At 47.4% G+C, this 23,094-nt stretch overlaps 14 protein-coding genes and 1 non-coding gene across 15 annotated transcripts; 9 read left to right on the forward strand and 6 right to left on the reverse strand.

Moving 5' to 3' along the window:
* Positions 1-26: 26 nt before the first annotated feature.
* Positions 27-2,621, reverse strand: C7M61_004253 (U4/U6-U5 snRNP complex subunit; the record flags this gene model as incomplete). Its single annotated transcript, XM_024859576.1, has 1 exon — positions 27-2,621. The coding sequence occupies one exon, from the start codon at positions 2,619-2,621 to the stop codon at positions 27-29; it is 2,595 nt and encodes an 864-aa protein (XP_024712245.1).
* A 236-nt stretch (positions 2,622-2,857) lies between these two features.
* Positions 2,858-4,366, forward strand: C7M61_004254 (ribosome biosynthesis protein; the record flags this gene model as incomplete). Its single annotated transcript, XM_024859577.1, has 1 exon — positions 2,858-4,366. One exon carries the CDS (start codon positions 2,858-2,860, stop codon positions 4,364-4,366), a length of 1,509 nt encoding a protein of 502 aa, XP_024712246.1.
* Positions 4,367-4,743: 377 nt separating this feature from the next.
* On the forward strand, positions 4,744-6,621 carry C7M61_004255 (uncharacterized protein; the record flags this gene model as incomplete). Its single annotated transcript, XM_024859578.1, has 1 exon — positions 4,744-6,621. One exon carries the CDS (start codon positions 4,744-4,746, stop codon positions 6,619-6,621), a length of 1,878 nt encoding a protein of 625 aa, XP_024712247.1.
* A 24-nt stretch (positions 6,622-6,645) lies between these two features.
* Positions 6,646-7,617, reverse strand: DIM1 (putative dimethyladenosine transferase; the record flags this gene model as incomplete). Its single annotated transcript, XM_024859579.1, has 1 exon — positions 6,646-7,617. The coding sequence occupies one exon, from the start codon at positions 7,615-7,617 to the stop codon at positions 6,646-6,648; it is 972 nt and encodes a 323-aa protein (XP_024712248.1).
* A 434-nt stretch (positions 7,618-8,051) lies between these two features.
* On the reverse strand, positions 8,052-9,590 carry C7M61_004257 (uncharacterized protein; the record flags this gene model as incomplete). The annotated part of the gene is made up of 1 exon (XM_024859580.1): positions 8,052-9,590. The coding sequence occupies one exon, from the start codon at positions 9,588-9,590 to the stop codon at positions 8,052-8,054; it is 1,539 nt and encodes a 512-aa protein (XP_024712249.1).
* Positions 9,591-10,126: 536 nt separating this feature from the next.
* Positions 10,127-12,114, forward strand: KAR9 (Kar9p; the record flags this gene model as incomplete). Its single annotated transcript, XM_024859581.1, has 2 exons — positions 10,127-12,067; positions 12,094-12,114. 2 exons carry the CDS (start codon positions 10,127-10,129, stop codon positions 12,112-12,114), a joined length of 1,962 nt encoding a protein of 653 aa, XP_024712250.1.
* Positions 12,115-12,203: 89 nt separating this feature from the next.
* On the reverse strand, positions 12,204-12,641 carry C7M61_004259 (uncharacterized protein; the record flags this gene model as incomplete). Its single annotated transcript, XM_024859582.1, has 1 exon — positions 12,204-12,641. One exon carries the CDS (start codon positions 12,639-12,641, stop codon positions 12,204-12,206), a length of 438 nt encoding a protein of 145 aa, XP_024712251.1.
* A 179-nt stretch (positions 12,642-12,820) lies between these two features.
* AGM1 (phosphoacetylglucosamine mutase) lies at positions 12,821-14,416 on the forward strand (the record flags this gene model as incomplete). Its single annotated transcript, XM_024859583.1, has 1 exon — positions 12,821-14,416. One exon carries the CDS (start codon positions 12,821-12,823, stop codon positions 14,414-14,416), a length of 1,596 nt encoding a protein of 531 aa, XP_024712252.1.
* Positions 14,417-14,457: 41 nt separating this feature from the next.
* On the reverse strand, positions 14,458-15,135 carry C7M61_004261 (uncharacterized protein; the record flags this gene model as incomplete). Its single annotated transcript, XM_024859584.1, has 1 exon — positions 14,458-15,135. One exon carries the CDS (start codon positions 15,133-15,135, stop codon positions 14,458-14,460), a length of 678 nt encoding a protein of 225 aa, XP_024712253.1.
* Positions 15,136-16,280: 1,145 nt separating this feature from the next.
* C7M61_004262 (uncharacterized protein) lies at positions 16,281-17,264 on the forward strand (the record flags this gene model as incomplete). The annotated part of the gene is made up of 1 exon (XM_024859585.1): positions 16,281-17,264. The coding sequence occupies one exon, from the start codon at positions 16,281-16,283 to the stop codon at positions 17,262-17,264; it is 984 nt and encodes a 327-aa protein (XP_024712254.1).
* Positions 17,265-17,655: 391 nt separating this feature from the next.
* On the forward strand, positions 17,656-18,219 carry C7M61_004263 (uncharacterized protein; the record flags this gene model as incomplete). The annotated part of the gene is made up of 1 exon (XM_024859586.1): positions 17,656-18,219. One exon carries the CDS (start codon positions 17,656-17,658, stop codon positions 18,217-18,219), a length of 564 nt encoding a protein of 187 aa, XP_024712255.1.
* A 45-nt stretch (positions 18,220-18,264) lies between these two features.
* C7M61_004264 lies at positions 18,265-18,337 on the reverse strand. The gene has a single exon. It is a non-coding gene; the product is annotated as a tRNA-Ala (tRNA).
* A 605-nt stretch (positions 18,338-18,942) lies between these two features.
* Positions 18,943-19,503, forward strand: C7M61_004265 (uncharacterized protein; the record flags this gene model as incomplete). The annotated part of the gene is made up of 1 exon (XM_024859587.1): positions 18,943-19,503. The coding sequence occupies one exon, from the start codon at positions 18,943-18,945 to the stop codon at positions 19,501-19,503; it is 561 nt and encodes a 186-aa protein (XP_024712256.1).
* A 971-nt stretch (positions 19,504-20,474) lies between these two features.
* On the forward strand, positions 20,475-21,269 carry C7M61_004266 (uncharacterized protein; the record flags this gene model as incomplete). Its single annotated transcript, XM_024859588.1, has 1 exon — positions 20,475-21,269. One exon carries the CDS (start codon positions 20,475-20,477, stop codon positions 21,267-21,269), a length of 795 nt encoding a protein of 264 aa, XP_024712257.1.
* A 594-nt stretch (positions 21,270-21,863) lies between these two features.
* On the forward strand, positions 21,864-23,063 carry SHE3 (She3p; the record flags this gene model as incomplete). The annotated part of the gene is made up of 1 exon (XM_024859589.1): positions 21,864-23,063. One exon carries the CDS (start codon positions 21,864-21,866, stop codon positions 23,061-23,063), a length of 1,200 nt encoding a protein of 399 aa, XP_024712258.1.
* Positions 23,064-23,094: the final 31 nt, after the last annotated feature.

The following is a 23,094-nucleotide window of genomic DNA, read 5'->3' on the forward strand; positions in this document are numbered from 1 at the left end:
CTACTAACTCTTGATCAATATTTGCATCACTTTGCAACTGATGTCTTGAGCAACGCACGAGCCACCTGCTCAACGATCTCCTGTGGTCCCTTATCAAAGTTTTTCGGATCCTTTTTGACTGAGATCCAAGTCTTTCCTTTGTTTATTAGGTCAAAATGTGTTGCCAAGTCATCAATGAGTTTGGATTTCTCCTTTGGGGTGCCCAGCTTATCTATGAAGCAAAATGCCCAACCCCATGTATCGCCATTGCGTTTATCAGCATTGAGAGCCCTATCAAACCAGGCTTTGGCTTTGGCGAAGTGCCCGTCGATCCAGAAAAACACACCTATACCCAATAGAATCTCGGACGCATTGTTTGTTTGCTTCAATGCATCAATAAACGCATTCTTTCTGTGTGACATTTTGGGAATCATCGTTAGGTGATGGATCCAAATCTCAGGCGAGGATGCAAAATGCTGTCGAGCACGATTGATAAGCTGCCTTGCTGTAATGATATCCTTTTGTTCCAATTCCAACAGAATCTTAGCAGCCCATAAATCGGCGTTCTCTGGATTCTCAAGAATTGCAGTGTCAAGGATAGATCTTGCTCTTGAGGATGCCTCCAATTTGACGTCAAGATTGGCTAAAGCAATCCACACCTCTGCTGATTTTGGACATTTGCGGGAACCGATTGATAATGTTTCACGAGCCTGGCGGAGATCCCCTGTATTTTCAAGCACTTGTGACTTTTGTAAATATAACTTTGAGTTTTCAGGGAAGTTGGATAACGCCTCGTCGCATATGTCTGTTAGCGACACGTCTGTGGCAAACTCTAGCTGTTTGAATTGACAGAACCTCAATAAATGAATGTATTTGTACCATAATCTTGGAGAGGTACTTGGTGATTCTTCCAATGCGAGTTTGGCGACATTGAAAGCATTTTTGTAGTCGTGATTCATGACCTCAAGCTTGAGTTTAGCCAAATAGATCTTTTCACTCTTTTGCAAGTCCCTCTCAGCTTTCTCGAGAACACTTCTAGCATGAGGAACGTCTGAACAGGTGACCCAAGCATCCTTCGCATACATTAGGCGAAGAACCTCCACTTCAGGATTGGCCTTGATCGCCTTTTTGTAAAACCGGTAAATCTCCTCTTTGCCGAGTTGTTCTTCCCTAAGTACCTTGAACAATCGTGACCAGCAGCTAATATTGTTAGGGTACTCGTGGATGAGCAAGTCGTAGATATGAATGGAACTCTTGGAAGCGGACTCTTTCGAAAGTTGCTCGGCTGCTTTGAAGAGCTCTTCAATCTGGTTGTCACTCTTGGAAAGCAACACAAACAAGTTCTCGACAATGGCTTTGGCTGAGCTGTTGAAACCCTCTTGTTCAGCTATGGCAGCCTCTTCTAACCAGAAAGTCTTGTCGTGATCGTACGAGTTCTTTTCAAGCTCTTCAAACCCCTTTTTAAGCATTTTTGTCAATTTTTGCTCACTGACTTCGGCGTTTTCTCTTTCCTCGAGCTTGAGAGCAGTTACCCAGATATGTGGATTCTTAGGTAACTGCTTTCTAGCCGAATTGAGCGCCTTTTTGCTATCGGAGTAGCTAGACAACTTAAGCAAACCGAGCCAGAGTTCCCAATCGTCAGGACATAACTGCGTGGCCTTTTTCAAAATCCGCTTCACATCATCATCTTCAGATTCCAACTCCACAAGCGCTTTCCAGAGCTTCGAGTTCGAGGGAAGAAACTCCAAAGCCTTCATGAGAATCTTCCGCCGAGATATGACGTCAGCTGGGTTTTCAAGCTCCACAGCCTGCAACCAAAGCAGTTCTGACTCCGAATTGAGCCGTAGAGCCTCGTTGATAATGTACTTGCACAACTTTGTGCTTTCTGACGACTTTCTATGGATTTTGATGCTTTCGAGCCAGACCAGTTCGGAATGTGGGGCTCTATTGCAACCCTCAACGATGAGCTTCTTGGCTGCCTCGAAGTTCTTTGCCTGCTCTTCTAGCCTAGCTGAAGCGATCCACAGATCAGCTTTGTTAGGTTCCGTTTTCCGAAGCGAAGCCAAGATCTGTCGGCTTCTGTCCACGTCCACACGCTGAGCTGCATCAGCCTCCAACTCCTCCAAAAGCGATTCTGTGTTTTCGTTCACCTCGTGTTTATCGTTTCTGAAGCCTCCTCCACTGCCTGCGATAAGCATATCTGGAGCAGCATACGTTCTCTGCAGCTGTTGCTCAAGAAGTCTCTGTCTTTTGTTTCTCCTCGTCAAATCACCAACTTCAGGCAAACTGGCCCATTCCAGAGCCAGCACAGAAGCCAATTGGCTCTTGAGATCCAGGAACTCGGAGGTGATGGTCCCCGATCCCGTTTCGATCTTGACCACGCCGTCCTCGGTCTCGGCTTCCTTCCGTTTCCGCCTTTTCTCAAGCCGCTTCTCAATGGCTTCGTATATCTCGTCTGCCTCTTCGTCTTCATCATTCCCCTTCAGTGCTAGTACTCCACGGTCCTCGTCCTCGGTGCCGAATTCGGACTCAAAACGGACCGGCCCGGTATCGGCGCTCGTGGTGAAGCCAGTGGCTCCTCGGCCCACGCCGGCCACGTACCCGGGTGGTGGTTCCTGGTCTAAGAAGGCCTTTCTCTCCATGGTTGTTGATGCTGCGAAGTCAACACAGGGTATATGTGGGAGGTGGGTGCGACACAAATAAGGGGCAAGAGAAGGGTATTAGGGGTTAAATTGTCTGAAAAGAACGAATCTGCCCTTCTTTTTGTAAAATTCACGATACTTCCGGAAATACACCTCTTTGACGGCCCGCGCACGTGACCGTGGTTCGTTTTTTCAGCTCATCGCAGGCATCTACCAACTACATCGTATGCCCAAGGATGCCTAAAAGAGCAGCTGAAGACGACGTTAACGGTGTGAACAGTGGAGCCGCCAAGGCCTCCGCAGATGCTGTTCCTCCCGCTGCAGGTGCACAAATTGAAGAAAAAGACGTTGATATGGGTGACTACGAGGACCCTTACGGAGACGACTTTGAGTCTGATGGAGAGATCATTGAGCTTGATTCTGAAGGCGAGGAGGGCGCTGCCGAAGGTGAAGGCAAAATCGAAGAAATCGAAATCGACAATAACCAGAACCAGCCCGAGATATACTTGCCACATAGATCCAAACCACTCGGTCCAGATGAGGTGCTTGAAGCCGACCCTACAGTGTACGAAATGTTGCACAATGTCAACATGCCCTGGCCGTGTTTGACGCTTGATATTTTGCCCGACACCTTGGGTAACGAGAGAAGAACGTACCCTGCTTCTTTGTATGTGGCTACTGCTACTCAGGCCTCTAAAGCCAAGGACAACGAGTTGATCACCATGAAGTTGCTGTCTTTGGCCAAGACATTGGTGAAGGATGATGCTGAGGATGAGGACGACGAAGATGACGAGGACGACGAGGATTCGGACCCCGTCATGATTTCTGAGACCGTCCCTCTCAAGTCCACCACCAACAGATTGAGAGTTTCTCCCCATGCCGCCCAGACCGGTGAATACTTGACAGCAGCGCTGCAAGAAAACGGTGAGGTGCTTATCTACGACCTCCTGCCCCAGTACAAGGCTTTCGACACCCCAGGCTACATGATCCCCAAGGGTGCCAAAAGACCCATCCACACAATCCGTACCCACGGCAATGTCGAAGGCTACGGTTTGGACTGGTCTCCGCTTATAAACACCGGTGCTCTTTTGCTGGGTGACTGCCTGGGCAGAGTGCACTTGACCAACAGAACCACCTCCAACTGGGTCACCGACAAGACCCCATTTTTTGCATCCCAAGCGTCCATCGAAGACATTCAATGGTCCACTAATGAAAACACCGTTTTTGCTACCGGAGACTGTGACGGTTACGTGAGAATCTGGGACACCAGATCCAAGAAGCACAAGCCTGTGATTTCAGTGGAGGCCTCCAAATCCGACGTCAACGTCATTTCGTGGAGCACCAAGATCTCCCACTTGCTTGCATCCGGTCACGACGACGGCACCTGGGGTGTCTGGGACTTGCGTAACTTCAACGGTAAGGACAAGCCTTCTCCAGTTGCTCACTACGATTTCCACAAGGCTCCTGTGACCTCCATCTCGTTCAACCCGTTGGACGAGTCCATCATTGCTGTTTCTTCCGAGGACAATACCGTGACCTTGTGGGATTTGGCTGTTGAGGCCGACGATGAAGAAATCTCCCAGCAGAGAAAGGAAGCCCAGGAGTTGCACGACATTCCTCCACAGTTGTTGTTTGTGCACTGGCAGAGACATGTGAAGGACGTCAGATGGCACCCACAGATTCCCGGCTGTCTTGTTTCGACTGGCGGCGACGGTTTGAACGTCTGGAAGACGATTTCGGTGTAGAATGTACAATAGAACGATGCATAGCGTCTGGAGAACCAATGAAGAAAAGCTAATCCGTGGATAAGTGTAGGTTTTGAATCAGTGGGAGTGGCATAAATGAGGCAATTGTGGTAAAAAAGTCAATTGAGTAGTTGGAGCTAAATTTTCATGATTGAGAGGGTCTATTACCATGATTGAACCGGTTCCGTAGTAGGTCAATCAAGGGTTGAGCAATTGCCCTTGATCCACCGCTAAAAGTCAAAATCTAATTATTTACCCCGTTCCCTTCACCAAATAGTCACCTCCACTTCAAATAATCCCACTTGACAAAAATCCATCTACATCATCTCCACCTCTTCACCGTATGGCTGCGAAATCGCGAAGCCATCGCTACCACCATGGGAAAGAAAGACAAAAAGTCCAAGGAGGACAAAAAGGCCCGTGCCGCGGAGAAGCAGAAGAAGAATAACCAGAAGGCCGAGCTGAAGCAGAAAAAGCAGGCCAAGAAGTCCGGAGAAGAGGAGGAAGAGGACCAGGACATCGATGCCATCTTGGAGCAGTATGCCAAAGAACAAGAAGAGCTTCTTGCTGTGAAGGTGGATGTCGTGGACAGACCTTCGAAAAGACTCAACCCGGCCATGGTGGCCAGCCCTCTTCAAGGAAAAAGAGAATTGCTTTTGTTTGGAGGTGAAGCCAACGAAAACGGCATGGCCAGGTTCTACAACGACTTGCACACCTACACCATCGACAACAACACATGGAGAAGGTACACTTCGAAGAACGCCCCTTTGCCTCGTTCCTCACATGCCATGTGTGCTCATCCCTCGGGAATTGTGGTGATGTTTGGCGGTGAGTTCTCGTCTCCTAAACAGTCCACCTTCTACCACTACGGTGATACTTGGGTTTTGGATGCTGAGACCAAGGAGTGGGAGAAGATCGACCAGAAGAAGGGCCCTTCGGCGAGATCCGGCCACAGAATGTGTGTCTGGAAACACTACATTATTTTGCATGGAGGTTTCAGAGACTTGGGTGTGCTGACCACCTATCTTCACGATATGTGGCTTTTTGATATCACCACACACAAGTGGACCCAGGCTGAGTTTCCTCCCGCCCATCCTGTTCCAGATGCCCGTTCTGGCCATTCCATGGTGCCACATCCTGAGGGTGCTGTGATTTACGGTGGATACTGTAAGGTGAAGGGTAAGAAGGGTCTGCAAAAGGGTAAGGTGCTCACGGATACGTGGTTGGTGAAGATGAAGGCCGATCCTAAGGGTATTCGTTTTGAACGGAGAAGAAAGCAGGGATTCAGTCCGTCACCTAGAGTAGGCTGTTCCATGGTGTTCCACAAAAACCGTGGTATCATGTTTGGCGGTGTCTATGATTACGATGAAAGTGACGAGAAGATCGAGTCTCAGTTCTACAACACCCTTCAGTCGTACCAGGTGGAGGTCAACAGGTGGTACAACTTGACGTTGAAGCCTCGTAAGAAGAAGAAGCAGGAGCCTGTCAAGGAGAAGAACAACAGAGACGAAGACTTGGAGGATATCTTGAACTCGATTTTGGCCAAGGCAAATTTGAACGACGAAGATGAGGAGAAGGAAGAGGTTTCTCAGATTGAGCGTTTGAAGCAGCAGGAGGAACGAGAGGAGATGGAGAGCGACAAGGTGGAATTCCCTGTTGTGAACCAGCTTCCACATCCCCGTTTCAACGCTACAACCTGTGTTGCTGACGACTCGTTGTACATTTTTGGCGGTATTTTCGAAAGAGGCGAACAGGAATTCAACCTCGACTCGATGTACTCTATTGATTTGAACAAGCTCGATGGAGTGAAGGTGTTCTGGGAAGACCACAGCGAGCTTGACAAGACAGATGTGGGTTCTGACGACGAGGAGGATGATGATGATGAAGAGGATGACGAAGAAGAGGAGCCTGAGGAGGCTGAAGAGGAAGAAGAGGAGGAGATTGAGGAAGAAGAGGAGGAAGAAGAAAACGAAGACGAGATTCCTGACCCTCGTCCTTGGCTTCCACATCCAAAGCCTTTTGAAAACCTCCGAGCTTTCTACATCCGTACTGGTGCCCAATTCCTCGAATGGTCCATTTCCAGTAACAGAGACGCCAGAGGTAAGTACCTCAAGAAGGCTGCATTTGATCTCTGTGAGGACCGTTTCTGGGAGAGAAGAGAGCAGGTGAGAATAGCCGAGGACCAGCTCGAGGAGCTTGGTGGTGTTGGCGAGGTGATAGAGAAGGATACACTGAAGAGCGGTAAAAGACGATAGATGATAGATTATATAGTACAAGGATTATGCAAAGTGGATGCCCACCTGGTGGAAGGCGTAAAGAAGCTTGAGGAAGTCTGTCTGGTCGAGCTTGGCAGCACGCTTTTCGGCGAAACCGGTTTCTCTCAACACGGTTTCGATTTTTTCCTTGACCACGTCCTTCAAGTCGGTTTTGGAGTCGACCATCATGCCATCGTCGGCGTTCTGGGTCGCCAAAAGCGTCTTGTAGTTCTTCTCCAAGATCTCAATGACGTTGCTTGATTTGAAACCAGCAGAAATGGTCTTGTTCTTTCTCACAAACACAATTCGAAGCAAGCCGTCCCACTCGTTGAAGTCTATGTTGGGTCTAGGCTGTTTGATCTCGATTCTCACCACAGAGGACTCCACCTGAGGAGGAGGTCTGAAATTGTTCTTGCCGACCTTCATGATATGCGTGACATTGGCCCACATTTGCACGTTGGCAGAGAGACGGCAGTACAAGGCGTCGCCAGGACGGGCCAAAAGACGTAAAGCGAATTCTCTCTGGAACATAAGAATGGACACTCTAGGAGGGTTGGGCTGGTTCAAGAGCTTGAAAACCAAAGGGGAAGAAATCTGGTAAGGAGTGTTCGAAATGCAAACGTCAAAGTACGGAAGCTCTGCCTTGATGAAGTCACCCAAGATGATTTCAAGCTTCTTCTGGTTAGGTGTACCAGCGACTCTCTTGGTAAGCTCAGCAGCCATTCGAGGGTCCATTTCCGAGGCGATAACCTTGCGTGCTTTTTCCAAAATTCTGACCGTCAAGTTACCGGTACCGGGACCGACTTCCAACACGATATCACTGGGCTTGATTTGAGCCTTATCCACGATGCCCTGGGCCACAAGAGGGTTCTTGAGAATATGCTGACCAAGGTTTGTGTTGAACTTGAAAACCGAGTTCATGGCTTTATCGGCCGCCACGGTCTTGCCCGTGGGGTCTGGAGCAGACGAAAACTTCTTTTTAGCCACCTTAGCCATGGTGAATATTGGTTGTAGCGATGATCCGGCTCATCGCAGAGATACCCCATCGCACCTGTACACCAGGCCCATTAGAGGTAGTTACCTATATAAGACTGGAGAGGAGATAATGAGGTTATATGATTTGGGATTTAGTTGGGCTCTTAAGTGGTTATCAATTATGAGATACATGGTTCTTTTGCAATTAGGCCACAGTATTGCGGTATATGATAAGATGTATAAGTCAAGAGCACCAAATCCATGAATATCTCTAGCCACCGCCTTATTTATTTTCAACAAGGAAACGAATTTTCGAACTTGAATGGTATGTCACATCTAAGCTTGGTATGATAAGGTTACGTGGTGCGGTTGTGATGTTCCATTACTGAACCCAATTTGCAGCCATCACATACTTTCGCAGCCATTCTCATTAACTTCCAGATATCCATAAAACCTCATTGAGAACAATCTTTTTCGTCGCCAACTTCATTTTCGTCGTCAATCTCATTTTCTCCAAGTAGATCTTGGGCGGCCCGTATCAAGTCGTCTGCAGTGGTGCAAAGACTTTCAGCACCGGCAAACCTAGAGTGTGGTGGATCATCCAGGCCACTCGGTATAGAATCAGATCCAGGATTTGACGAATTCTCAGAAACACCTTTCTTCTCACTCCTATCATCAAGAAGTAAGTTCACCAGCAAATGGCCTTGTGTGTTGAGATGCACCTTCGTTCCAATGCTTGAGGAACCGTTATTTCGCAGCCATACCCAATGGTGATCCAACTCTGGAATCTTGATACCCAAGCTCTGACTGAATTTCGCTGACTTTATTCCCAACGCTATCATCTTTCCAAAGCCTTCTTCCATCTCGTCTAATGCAGCCCGTGCTTTGAGGGCCATACTGACGGCATTCTGGAACCCACAGAACCCTTTAGACCCTGAAAAGTTCAGTTCGAGAAGGAAATCTTTGGATAAGGTGACTCTTTTCTTACAGCCCATGAAGCTCTTGATGAGGCTGCCGTAGTGCTCTTGTAGGACCATGTTGTTGAATCTCTTTATTGTAGATTTGTCCCACTTCCCTGGATGTAAAGTGATAGGCTTTTTCACCAATTGCCACGAAGAGTCTCGAGAGCCCGGCGTCACCAGTTTCTGTTCATCCTTAAAGTAGTTGTAAGATTTGTCAACTTTGGGAATGCTCTTTGGTTCCACCTCCTCTGGCCCTAGTCTCAAGGAATCCCCATCACATTTGCCTGAACTCTTTCTTTGGATGTCAGGAACAACATTAGTATTATCCTTCCTTTCAAGCTCACCCTTTCGTTTCAGATGCCTTCCTCGTATCCTTGGCAAAACCTCAGAACAGCCGATGCTCTCCTCTGACGATCCATCCCACAACAAACATTCCATATTCGGTGGTTTAACAGATCTCACAGGAAGCTTCACTTCCACCTCGGCTCTGTATCCCAAAAGTGCCTTGACTCTTGCTCTCATTGCCCTCCAGCCGAATTTGACCGCCTTGATTCTATGGTACTTCCACACATTGTTCAGGTAGTAGATACGCTCTAGTTCTCTCAAGTGCCAGCGGTCCAAGGTGGTGATTCTCAATTGAGTCACTATTCTCGGTTGGGTCACAATTCTTGGCTTTGTGGGTATTCTTGAGACCTTAATCGGAGTCTGCTTTATTGGTTCTGGAGGAAACGGCTCTAGCTCAGTGGGTTTGTGGATAAGCACTGGGGTACCTTCAGGAATCGTAGGAAGTGTATCGGCAGTCGAGACCCTAGACCGATCTGGCTCTACTGAATCAGGAGACTCAATAACAAAAGGGCTGCTTTCGGCAAAAGCACTGAATATCTCCTCAATGACAGATTCGTCACTTTCTGGTGATAGTGGTGAAGAAGGCTGGTTTGAAGGAAGATCAAACACAGAGGAGCACAGACGGGGTCTGTATTTTCTGTGATAAAACCCTTTTTTGTGCTTGAGGGTTTTGGAAGCGTAGCGCATGATTCGTGGATTTTTGAGGAAAAGTAGGAGTTATAAGGGTTCTTTAAGCTGTGGTTTTTGGGTGCAAATACGTTTTCGCAGCCATTATAAGGTGGACTAAGACCAGAAGAAGTACACCAACATTAGAGGGCATAAACGAGAAACAAATTCAATTTGTTATTGATCAACAGAATTTGACACACTTTGTCTTTTCTGTTTTTGTACTCTCTTCACAGTAACGCTGTCTCACTGGTATGTACTTTAGTCTGCGTTGCATACTACCCATCTAGGGTTCCCATAAGATCCACCTCCACCCACAAAGAACAACCCATCAAAACTTATAAACCTACTTTCTGACCTCCTTATATCACACCGACAATATACAATAGTGCCTGAATCCCCTTACCACAGGTCATCTCTGTGACCGTACCTTGTCACCTGCATGCACCTGTATCAGATCCATAAACAAAGCACGCTTTATCAACAATCACACACTTGGTCGATTGGACTTGTCCTGCTACTTATGGCTTCAACTTCTCGAAACTTCAGGAATAATAATGTCTCCGCCATGGGCCAAGCGCCACTTCGACTTTGCCGCTCTAATAGGAAGCGATCTAACAGACCTGAAGCATCAAGAGAGAGGTCTTCTGACGTTTGAGAACTCGAAAGCCGTGGCCATCCTTCTCGATGTCGAGCTGTACCTTCACCAAATCAAGGCTCTTTTTGATAAAGCCGAGGACGAGACTCTAGGATGGTATCATGAAGAACGTGCATTGGTGAGTACCCTATACAAGGAAGTCACCCTGATAGAGCTGTTTGTGGCTCTGACAATGGCGCTACCAGGAGCTCTAGATACTAAGGAATTGCTGGGTCACCTCAAGCACACAAGCGATCTTTTGGCCAAGGCAAAGCAGGCTCTTTTGCAGGCCCAGACCGCTGTGTCTATATCGGCTCAGTATCACGAATTACGATTTGACAGCATCAAGGAGATAAACCGCGAGATTGCGGCCTGTGACGATATCTACAGCTCTTTGCGGGACGTGAAGCTTTCGGAGCTTCCCCACGACTTGAGCATGGAGAAGGTGGTGTCCAAGGTCAAGCTCACTGGGTCAGATAACAGCATAGATACGCCGATCATGGCGTTCTCAACCGAGGAAAGGGAGTTTTTCGAAAACTTTGAAAGGTTTGAAAGCAGACTCAAGCCCATTAGCATATCGATCAAATTTCTCGAGCATCGAATCGGCGAGTTCAACCAGCATTGTGGCATTATTTTCCCGTCGGCCATCGCAGACGTGAACCAGGACTTCCATTCCCTTAGAAAGTCGTGGAGAAAAGTCGTATCTGATTTCAGTGAACTACGAAGCTCTGCAATCGTTCTGCGCTGGCGTCACTTGTGCATGTTCCTCATTGATCTGATGATAACCAAGCTAGATGAAATGGCCGAAAGGCTAAAAAAGAGCCAGGAGATGGGTGTCTCAGAAGTGAGTGATGAGCTAGGTATCTCTTTTAAAATGTGTTCGAACGCCAACATGCTTCTCCATAAAGCCATGATGGACTATGTCGGTGACGATAAGGGCATACGAGATAGGTTCAGACTGGAAATTCGCCCAAAATGGACCGAAGTGAATGATCTTCTAAGTGGCTCCATAAGCATTGGCAAATCACCAGGTACTCCGCGAGGGTCAACTCCCGAACTCGGTGAGGATGGCCTCAAACCTGTCAAGATGATTCAAAAACGGACACCGCTGGCGTTGTCCGAAAGCAAAAGATTGTCGTCTACTAATTCACCTAATAATGGAGGCTTTGACCTTCGACTTGACGTCAATCCTTCGCCTAATGTGCCCATCAGTGCTCAAAAGACAGACCGTTTTGTGGATTTGGACATAGAACCTAGTCAACTTCGAAGCTCGAGGCTACAAATGGCTCTACTTGGACTCCAGCTGTCGCCAAAAGATGAAGAGGTTAAGCTATCGCAGGATGACAGCACGGAGACTCTCGTCCACCCAAAGACCCCAGAAACGCATCCTAAAGAAGCGGTGTCTAATTACACTAGAATTCTTCAGCAATTCGGTCAAAACTTCAATCCACAGCCCTCTAAGATACCTATTATTGTCGAGAACTATATACAAATGAGGTTTCCGGTGATCAAAAAGATACCGGCGAAGGGATCACGCATACCCAGCATTAGTCCATCGCATCCAGTTTTCATATCACCAGACAGGCGACCTGAATCAAAGCATCTCCCTGTTCATTTAGCAAATCCATTGCTCAAGACGCCACATATGTCGCCTACAATGTTGAGGAGTCCACCGCTGTTCACTTTGCCTAAGAAGCGCATGAGTGGAAGAAGAGCATCCTCAACAGGATCCCTGTTTGCTGGAGAGATGACTCCACAAGAGCGGTCTAGAGCGTCGCTGCTCACAATGAGAGCTGATAAACTCTCTTTGGCGGGACAGACCACGCCGAATTTGGCATATGAGACCGGTAGCATAGATGAGGTCGAGCCTGCTCTTGATCGATTGAGTTTACGTTCAACATCGCCTGATAGACCGGGTTCGTCCATTGGCTCACGTTTCGAAGAAAGCCACCTCTTGCAACCAATCAAACCTGCAAAGAAAGCATGGAAATAAACGGCTATTTCTCGTCCTCCTTTTTGTCGTCACGCTTCATGGTTTTACTGGTAAAGCCGTCCAAGAAGAAGTCACGACCAAAGATCTTGTACAAGACACTGTCCTTCTCCCTCTGCCATTTTTCCGCCTCCCCAAACTTCCTCACTTCCTTACCCTGGACAATCTCACCTTCCTGGACCTTCTTGGTCGACTTGCCCTCCACTCTTCTATAAAGCTCCCAGCCAGAGAGTGCCATGATGGGAATGGAAAAAAGGATCAAGAAGATACCATTGTAACGCTGTTTCACCGCTGTTGGGGCCTTTTTCCAATTGGGTCTGCCGGTTTTCACGAGCTCGGTGAAAAACTCATCTTTTGGGGTTTTCGGCTTCTTTGGAGGCTCATTGCTCACGACACGTCCCTCCTTGTGAAAAGACGAGTTTGCAAACTTCCCCGGCTTCTTCATATCTGAGCTGATGTTGTATTTTCAGGAAAATGCAACTCTCATCTACAAAAGCGCTACATGAAGGTGCATGAAGCACTAAGAATACCCTTTTGGCATAGCGTCTGTGCAGTACCCAAACAAGGGCTCATGAGATCTGTACTTAGCTGTCCCCGGATAATCCACCTATCTTTTTCACCAAAATGATCAAGGACCTAATTTTCGAACGCATTAGCAAGTGCCCCAAGCCCGAGGGTGTGACCTACGCCTACGGCACCGCCGGCTTCAGAATGAAAGCTGATTTGTTGGACTACGTCAACTACACTGTTGGAATCTTAGCCCTGTTGAGATCCAAGTATTTGAAGGGCCAGACTGTCGGTGTGATGGTCACTGCTTCTCATAATCCTCCTCAGGACAACGGTGTGAAGGTTGTGGATCCTTTGGGTAGCATGTTGGAGAGCTCATGGGAAAAGTACGCCACTGACTTGGCTAATGCCAGTCATTCGGAGTTGGCGGGCACCGTGGAAAAGCTCGTTAAGGAGTTGGGCATCGACCTCAACACTCCTGCCAACGTTGTTATTGCAAGAGACTCTCGTGAATCCTCGTCGAGATTGTCTGACGCTACAATTGCTGGCGTGGAGTCAATTCCAGCCTCCACCTTCACCGACTACGGTTTGTTCACCACACCTCAATTGCACTACGTGACACGTACCACGAACGATCCTGCCTTCGGCGTGACCCTGGAACAGGGCTACTACCAGAAATTGGCCGACTCTTTCAAGGAGATCTTCAAGTACGGTGGAGACGAGAAGGTGGAGATCACTGTGGACTCTGCCAACGGTGTGGGAGCTCCTAAAGTCAAGGATCTCTTCGAGAAGTACTTGAACGACGAGATCAGCTACTCGTTTGTCAACAACGACTACACTAAGCCCGAATTGCTCAACTCCGATTGCGGTGCTGATTACGTCAAGACCAACCAGCGTCTTCCAAAGAACGTTTCCCCTACGCCAGGCAAGTTGTACGGCTCCTTCGACGGTGACGCAGACAGATTGGTCCACTACTACCAGACTGAAGACGGTACCTTCAAGTTGTTGGATGGTGACAAGATTGCCACCTTGATTGCCTTGTTCTTGCAGAGATTGTTGTCTAAGATCGACACTTCCAAACTCAAGTTGGACATTGCTGTTATCCAAACCGCATACGCTAATGGCTCTGCCACGAAATACGTCAGTGATGTCTTGAAGTTGCCTGTTCGTTGCACCCCTACCGGTGTGAAGCACTTGCACCACGAGGCTGAGAAGTACGACGTCGGTGTCTACTTCGAGGCCAACGGTCATGGAACTGTCATTTTCTCCAAGGATGCTGAGGAGAAGATCTTCGCTCACGAGGCAGCCTCGCCTGAAGAGACTGAGGCCGTGAAGGTTCTCCAGCAGTTCACCAAGTTGATCAACCAGACCGTGGGTGACGCCATCTCTGACTTGTTGACTGTTTTGGTCATTCTTCACTACTTGAAGTTGACGCCAGAGCAGTGGGATCAGGAGTACACGGACTTGCCAAACAAGTTGGTCAAGGTGGTGGTTCCTGACCGTACCGTGTTCAAGACTACAAACGCCGAGCGGACCTTGGTGGAGCCCGCCGGAATGCAAGATAAGATTGATGAGATTGTTTCTAAGTACTCTGAGGGAAGATCCTTCGTGAGGGCCTCGGGCACTGAGGATGCTGTTAGGGTATATGCTGAAGCCGACACCAAGGAGCATGCAAATGAGTTGAGTGAGGAGGTGTCAGCGTTGCTCAAGTGACTGGGCAAGGGAAAATTATAAAATGCACGATGAAATGATGCTTAGCTTCGTTTGAACTCTGCGGGAGTGACGAGCTTTCTGCCCAATGACCATAAGCCCTTCTTCTTTCTTTTTGCTTTGGCCTCTAGCTTTCTGTACCAAGCTTCGTTATCGCCGAATTCTGCTCCGATCTTGCCTTCATACACCAAACCAAGTCCGTGACGAAGCATTTCTGCACTGACATCTTTTCTACCAGTCCATTTCCAAACCTGAGCTCTTGCAACCACACGCTTGTATTGGTCAATGGAATATGGCGTGATGGTAACGTAACGATCAAGCAAATAGCCTCTGAGCCATTGGAGTGCTTCTTTGGAGTATGGTTGTGCTGGTTTGCCAAAGTGGGCGTTTTCTGGTGCATCGACCCCACAAAGTCTGATCATCAAGGTCTCATCCTTCAACTCCAGCGGCTTTGTAGGGATTTTCCGAAGCCAGCCCCAACCAGCAATGATCCCGCCGGGTGTATGGAAAAAACGAAAGTTGTCCCCATCTCCCACTCTGGTGACTTTCCCATACAAGGTTCTCTGACCATCGAGAATGTCATGGCTCAAGTCGAGGTAGCTTCGTATGCGGCGGATGTAGCGAGTGTAGAACTTATAGGAAAGAAGGATTGACGCAGTAGCTCCTGCAGTCATTAGAAGCACCTTAGGGTGCAAAAGTGACACTTTTTCTTCAGAGCCCATGGAAGCGTAGTAGATCAAAGCGAGACCCAATCAATGGAAATGTCAACAATGGTCACGTGCATGAAGTTGATGGATCCCAGGTTATTGTGGGGTCAGAGTTGGTGGAAGGGGAGGTGGAAGACGTTCTTTTTTTTTGACTAATTCATGAAAGTGTGGTTTTCGAGAGTAATGAATTGCTGGTAAGTAGATGTGGTTGTCAGTTGATGGAAACCGATGGTGCGTCTAGATCGTCCTACTGTCGTGTGAAACAGGAATTAAAGGGACATAATGGGTTTGGGGTGATTATTATTGAGTTATTTAGTATATAATGGGAATTTGCAGTGGTCTTTCCAAAGTTTATGTTGATGGTGATGGTGATGTTCTCAACTTTCACTTTTCGCAGCCAAATACTGGTACAATGGCTTGTTTGCTCATACACCATGAACAGAGACTTCCACATACTTACAATACAGATTGGACATCAAAGTCGTAATGAAATCTTCTTGAAGCGAACCACTAAAGTCCATTTATGTTCATTTAGCTAAAAATACCGTTCTCTGGAAGAATCGTAGAACATCCATGGATCGGTCAACTACATCACCAATGCTCCATTGCAACATCACGACTACCCTAAACCCACAACTCAACCTTCAAATCTCCCCTCCCACAAATCTCTATCACATAAATACACCGACTCCACCACACCTCACCACCCCTTACAACCCAAAAATCGTCACCATCTAAAGCCTCGCCTAGACTTGCCATGGTCCCCTCCTACCATGGAAACCCAAAAATAACTCAAACACCGTGCCCGAGATCTTTCCGTTCTCCAAAGCACCTTTCAACCGCCATCACCACAAAAAGTCCGATCCTCTATTTTGGATCCCTCATTCCCGTTTCTGGGCATGGGCGGATGCTGCTTCCCCATTAAGCGCCATACCTGCCATGTTAATTTCCATCTTTCCGGGAAATCCACCCCAATAATGTCCATTAGATCAACGTAATCACCATAAAACATTCACATAAACCATCCCTCTCTCACTCCGCTCCGTTACGGTCTTTCCCTTTTTGACATCACCAGGCCGACCTCAACATTCGTGCCTAGTGCGCCTCACCATACTCCTCCTACACCATTTTCTTCCACACTCCTTTCGATTTTCCCCACCATGCTTCCTGACGGCGAGTACGACATCGACTTGTCGGTGCTAGGCTACGAGAACGAAACTGCCACATCCAATGGTCCGCTAGCTCTCCGATACGGCTTTGTTCCAGATTCCATGAGCCAGAAGGAGCCACTCAAGCTTTATAGAGACGACCAGACGTGTGTGCTTGAAGCACAGCTGTCCCTTCAGAAGGGGAAGGCACCTACTGTGATCTTCGAAGGCATCCAGCAAAGACAGCGAGCCGGAGCCAGCGGGTCGGGGCCAGACTCCTTCTACTTGGCTTTTGAAAAAGACCCCAAGGGAGCCGTCAAGGTGCTGCTACAACAGCTTTCCAACACGATACGAATGAGCAAAAGCAGAAATGCCGACAAGTGGCGAACGGCGATCGCCGAGTGGCAGAAGGCGCCCAAGGATGGGATCTATATTCCCGAGGTGAAGGCACAGCAGCAGCAGGCTGCCACTGGGCCGACAAAGACGAATGGCGAGGTGAAGAAGCCCATGAAGAAACCTACAAAGAAAGCGGCAAAGAGGCCGCCCACAGCGACGCCCGATAAGGAGATCATCAACATGGAGGACTTTGAGGATTTGGAGAGCGAGTCCGAGACATCCAACCTCATGACGGGGAGCGCCCTCAAGGAAGTAGAGAAGCCGAAGCCGAAGCCACGGACGGCAAAGAGAGCGAAAAAGGACGGCGACGTGGACATGGACGACGACTTCAAGGACCTAGAGGACCAGCTCCAGGAGGTGTTGGAGTCGTCAGAGAGTCTGCCGAACGCCTTTGGCGAGAACTTCTCCGAAAGCGACGAGGACGACGATGACGGCGGCGCCCGGGAGCGGATCGTGATCAAAATGGCTGACGAGCCAGAGCCAGAGAAGAAGTCGTTTGGCCGAAACGGCCTGGACGCCAAGCAGGGCAAGCCCATGAGTCTCCGAGAGCTTTACGGCGACAGCAAAAACGATGAATTCAGCAGCAGCGAGGAAGAGTGAGAGGATTCTGTGAGATGGCTGCAATTGGACACTAGAAGGTTGAACCACCCGGCAGATCCTACTTAATTTGGCAGACACCTCCAGCAGCTGCCTAGGTCAAGGAAACTAAAAGGCTAATAGCCACGCAAATACATTTGGGCCATCAAATTGACGACGGCTTTTTTCATTTACTCTGTAGTGTCTTATCACCGCCACAGTAGAACAGGTCTCTGATTATCACAGTCCTCTGAAATTGCCATTCTGTGGCCACGGATTGTTAAGGACCGCCAAGATCGAAATCCGAACGAAAATACGAAATCACATTGAGCTCATTCCCCAACACCACTACCTCATGCTTCGGTCAATAGGGTCTACATTGTGCGCTTACTTCCGTTTCGCACATATTATCACCATGGACTCTTCCACATTCAACAGTCTCAGCAGCAGACTAACGAGGCTAGAGCTCCAGGCAGGAGAAAAGGACAAATCTGGTGTTTCGTTGACAGCACAGGTGCAAGATCTCCAGGCCAAAGTGGATGCACTTTACAAGTCCAATGCTGAGCTTCAGACGTTGGAGAGAATCATAGAAACCGTAAGAGACCCAAAGAAACACATTCCGGAGATCAAGAACCGGAGCAGCGTTCCCGATGCAGAGAAACAGGAGGTCCTTCTAGCCAAGTTCCCGGCGATTCGGGAAGCCTACTCCAACTTGGCTGAACTCTCCACATTGGATATTCCAGCCCTTTCCTCCGAGGCTGTAAACAAAATTGACTTGGAGCTGGTGCAGCAGAGACAAGAGGCGATTGAGGGCATCATGAGGGCATACCACATGTTGGTGGTGAAGAACACGCTTGTTTTTGAGAAGTACATGGCGTTGATGGAGCGGGAGAACTCGTTTTGGGTTGATGTGGAGCGCAAGCTCACCGCGATGAAGATTCGGCTCGACGAGTTGGAAGACAAGAAGCATTACGCATGATCTGCTGGCAGAAATATGAATTAAATAGATATGAAAAAAAAAGTATGGACGAGTCCGGATTCGAACCGGAGACCTTTCGCATGCTAAGCGAACGCGCTACCAACTACGCCACACGCCCGTGGTGTGAGGATGTTTTGGGAGGCTGCCCGTAAGAGAGAAGTGATAAAAGCGGTCACGTGACTTGTATATGCAAAATATGCAATTTTTTCTGCCGGTACTGCACAATGAATGTGCCCCAGAGAGACATACGAAGACGAACGAATCAAAGACTCTTCATGAAAGTAAGCCATCACATGAAGACTGATTCGCTAACCATAGCAGGCTGACTGAATTGCGGTAAAACCAAGACTGATGCCTAAATGAAAAAAAAAAAAAATTGCCATTCCAAGTGTGACGGACCCTGCTTGTCTCAACCAGTGTTGCCAAGCCCATACGTCATTTTGAAAAAGTACTTGATTTTAGACGACTGATTTTTGTTCTGTTCCTATTGCAACTCCTTTTTTTTTTTCACAAAAAATGGATTATATTCTGTCATGGTATGATGAAGAGTATCCCGATACTTACTCGATCACAGGCTGCCACTCACACAGTGGGGACTTTGTCTGCACTGATGAAGATGGAAAGAATGGAACGGTATTTCCAGAATATTGGACTTCTACTACTACTACTCCGTCTGCTTTTTCAAGGTGTGTATTCTGGTCAGGCTACCCTCTCTTGTGTGCAATGGACACCTTCTGGGTTCAGTTTAGGCCATACACTTCGACTGAGACATTCCCTCTTCCCAGTAATTGTCATGTTATCGCTGAAGAAACAACATGCTTCGAACGGGACCTGGGCCCTATTCTCCAATTTGGCCATTATACCTCGGACGGTGAGTCTGACCTTATGGGATGCGATTTCCACGGCGACGACTTGAAATGTACCGATTCTGTCAGCACTACAGTACTAGGAGCATCGGCTTCTTCAGCTCAACTTGCTCCAGAAACCTTCAGCCAGTCCCCACAAACGTCCAATGGCCACAGTGCTTTGATTACAGCCACAGCTGAAACTGGGACCACCATAGAGACTACCAGTGGAGCCAACGGTATAAACGATACTTCTAGTGAAGGTGATACTATTACAGGAGCCGGAACTTCCAGAAATGATAGTATTACCGGAACGGGAACCTCCAGTGGAAATGACACTATTATTGGGACCGGCGCAAGTACATCTAACAATGCTGCCGTGAAGGTCGGTGCTTTTGGAGCAGCTGGTATAGCTCTTGTTGTCGCTGGTTTGATTTAAAGCAGTTATGGCTGCGAAAAATGAGAGAAGTTCTTAATAAACGCCACGAAGGAGGGGCTAGTTGAATTTTAATTATATCATCGTGGCTCCAATGGGCGAGCAGTTCTAGCATGACTAATTTATAAATTTCATATCAGATAGTGATTTTGAGTGGGTAGTAGCCAGGTCGTCCGTAGCCTTCGTTGATTCGAATGTTACGATTCGACTACCTGTGAAACTGAGGAAAAGAGCACTTACTCTTGATAACAGGAACTGAGTTTCGGCTATATTTCCAAAGTTCTTACTATCATGTAGTAGGCACGTTAGACGGAAAGGCTATTGGCTATTGTCAGTGCGTTTCGCAGTCTGACGGAGATTGCAAATTACCATAACTCCGAGGATCTGAAAGCCTTGCAAAAGTAAATTATCAATTAATGGAGCCAGTCAAGAATCCAAGAGTGTTTTCACCAGGGGGCATCGCAGTCATTAGAGATATAAAATAGTATCATGTTAGGTTCGCGCAGATCAGTGTTTGACATACTTAGTGTGAGAAGTACTAACGGATTCTAGCTAAGTATATGATCGAGCAGATCCTCAGCTATCCTTCGAAATCGGAAAAGTACCAGCCAACGACACGGCTACACGAGGGTTTCGATGGTTAAGAACCTCGCGTAGTCTCTGACGTCAATGGTTACTTAACTAGGCTCACTAGTGAGGGATCAAGTACCAAACAGTGGAAGGCCCTTAATTTAATAACGAAAACAGAAAAGTGACTCTGATAAGGAATTAGGCTTTATTCTTTTCGTCGATTATTAAATTAAGAGGAAGGCCTTTCAATAATGAAGAGACCAAAAGAGGCAGTGATTCTCGAGTGCAGTCCACATCAAGAATAGTACCCGCATTATCGGGGTACATATATAGACCCCCTGCCCGATGTAGATTAGATCACAAAAAAAAAAAAAAAAAAAAAAACAAATAAAGAACAGAAGAAAATGGGTTACGAGGTGACCCCCAATGACAGTGACGAAGAATTCGCTACAAAGGGCACTGCCTCTCCAACCTACAAGGAGAACTACTTCCTTGTGGGACCCTGTTACTTCAAATATGCGATGGAAGATATGCAATTGTCGGAAATCAAAGGGTTCAAACCCAAGTTGAAGGGTCCAGAAAATTTCGATGAATGGAAATACGAATTCAAACTGTGGGCTTTTAAATTTCATCCCTGTGTCGATCATTACGTTAACGGCTTATGGCTGAGAGGGCATATCGACGATTCCGTTAAACACTTGTACGAGGGAATTCCACAGGACGACCTCAACACATTGATGGCCAGAACCGATTTCTTTATCCTTCTTGTTCTTCGTGAAAGCATTGACACAAATCGCCTTGGTGTGACGTGGCATACATACCACGATATGATCAGGTATCTATATGAGAGAGGAGAGTGGAGCCAAGCAAGCAGGGATTTGACTCAATTGAAAGCATTCCACAGGAGTCATGGCAGCCTTAGAAATTTCCTTCGCTACAAACATATCTATACGTCTACACCTAAATGGCTCGAGATCACTGCTTGCACTATCAATCCGTTCAGATACAAGGACAGAGACTTAAGGCACATGCTCAGAGAGCTTGATACTGCCGGATTTGAAAAGGACTATGAGGCTGCCTGTAAGAAAGATGAGACTTGTAGGTACGCTAATGAAGTCCAATACGTTATGGTGGATTTTCATCTGCGGATCGCAGAAGAGATCGATTTGCATCACAAGGACAAGGCTAGACAATTTTAGTATTGGTGCTTCATTTTGAAGGATTTCCTGAGCTTGGATGGAAAAGCAGTATGTACCACGAAGTCTGCCTTATTTCTGTGGTAACTAGTCATATAAAGTCGCAGCCGAGATCGTACATCTGACTTGACGAATGAACGATTGAAACTTTTTACTGAGCCTTTCGCTTTATACGATGAAACACAGAGAGCTTAATTTGAATTGAGTTTGTGATCCCTCATTCGCTTAATCTGACGAATATGCTATGGGAATGTGTCTCACAGGAATGCAGCATGAATGTAGAACACATATACCACAATTGACTACCCATCTACACAATTACTGGAATCGAAAAATATTTCAGAGCAAAATCATCAATTTTAAAAAAACAAAACAAAAAAAAATTCTCTGTCGTATAGGTAGCAGCATGTGGAAACCCGTTGCATACCTAAGCCTGGTGTACGGGTGCGTCGTTGGCTGCCTCGGCTGCGAAAAGTAAACAACATCAAGACTTCAAACCTTAAGTATTGAGCACTTCCTACTACCGCCAGTACTCTACGCATCTTTTCACTCTGTTGAGCAACTAGAGCTGATCTGAAGCGCTTGTTAACTAAGAAAATGGAAAGTCCCCTGAAAAAGCCAACCTCGAGAGTCATCGAGAGACTCCAGGCTGAGATTGACGACTTGAAGAATGAAGCAGAGGAGCTCAAGATCTCCAACCAGTCGTACAAGAAGAAGAATGAGATTTTGAGTAAGAAGAATGAATCGTTCGTGGACCAGTTGGCCAATGCCAAGCACGAAAACGATATGATTGGTGCTTTGTTGAAGAGAAAAGAGCGCAGAATCACAGACTTGGAGGAGGAGTTCAACGATGTTCACTCGTCCAATGAGAACCTCAAGCTCTCCAACAAGAACTTGAAGATCAGATGTGATAATTTGCAGGAGTCGCTGTCTCTCTCCACCGCCGAACACGAGCGTTTGAAGATCGCCTACGACGCTTTGATTGCTTCTCAGCATGAATACAAACGCCACTACCAGCAAGAGTTGGACGGAATGTACCGCTTGTTCGATAACTACAAGAAAGAGCTGGCTAGGACAATCGATGATTTGTCTGCCAAGTTGGACAGCAACGACAAGGACTACGATGCGTTGCTCGAGAGCCTCATGTCCAAGCGGAAGCAAATGGACAATTTGAACGTGAACAAGAACAAGGCTATTTTGCAGCTTTTGGTAGCTTTGGCAAAAGCTGCCAAGTCCCACGGCGAGGAGTCCAAGGAGATCTTGCTGGAGAATGTGCAAGTTATTTCATCTCTTGTGGAGAAGCACCCAGACTTGCTGGATAAAATCAAGGAGCGTGAACAAGTCGATGTTGATATCGAAGCGCTTTTGCTGAATGCCAGCGAAAGCTTGAACACCACCTTCAGCGACTTGGACATCGAAAGTGCGGGCCGTTCCTCAGGACAGCGCAATGTGTCTCTGAGGAGAAGGAGAAACAACAATAACAACAGCAACAAGAGAAATCTGATGCGGTTGGAATCCCCAGACCTCGAGAACTCCTCCCCACTCCCCAAGCAGCGCTTCAACCTGGCCGGCGGAAGCCGTACTTCGAGTTCTTCAGGTAACAACTCACACAACAGATCTGGCAGCAGAGGCAACAGGAACTCACAACTTTTCCTTAATGAGAACTCCAATCAGCCCACCTCCAACAAAAATAAAAGAAGGCTGTTCTACGGTGGAAGCAGCAACTTCAACAGCAGTAATTTCAACAACGACAGGAAGCCGCTGAGAAAGATCAGCTCCGAGCCCGCCAAAGCCTAGCCGATAATGCCTGGTCCTATTTTACATTCTT

Source organism: Candidozyma pseudohaemuli (genome assembly GCF_003013735.1).
Source record: "Candidozyma pseudohaemuli strain B12108 chromosome Unknown scaffold00013, whole genome shotgun sequence".
Lineage (NCBI taxonomy): Eukaryota > Fungi > Ascomycota > Pichiomycetes > Serinales > Metschnikowiaceae > Candidozyma > Candidozyma pseudohaemuli.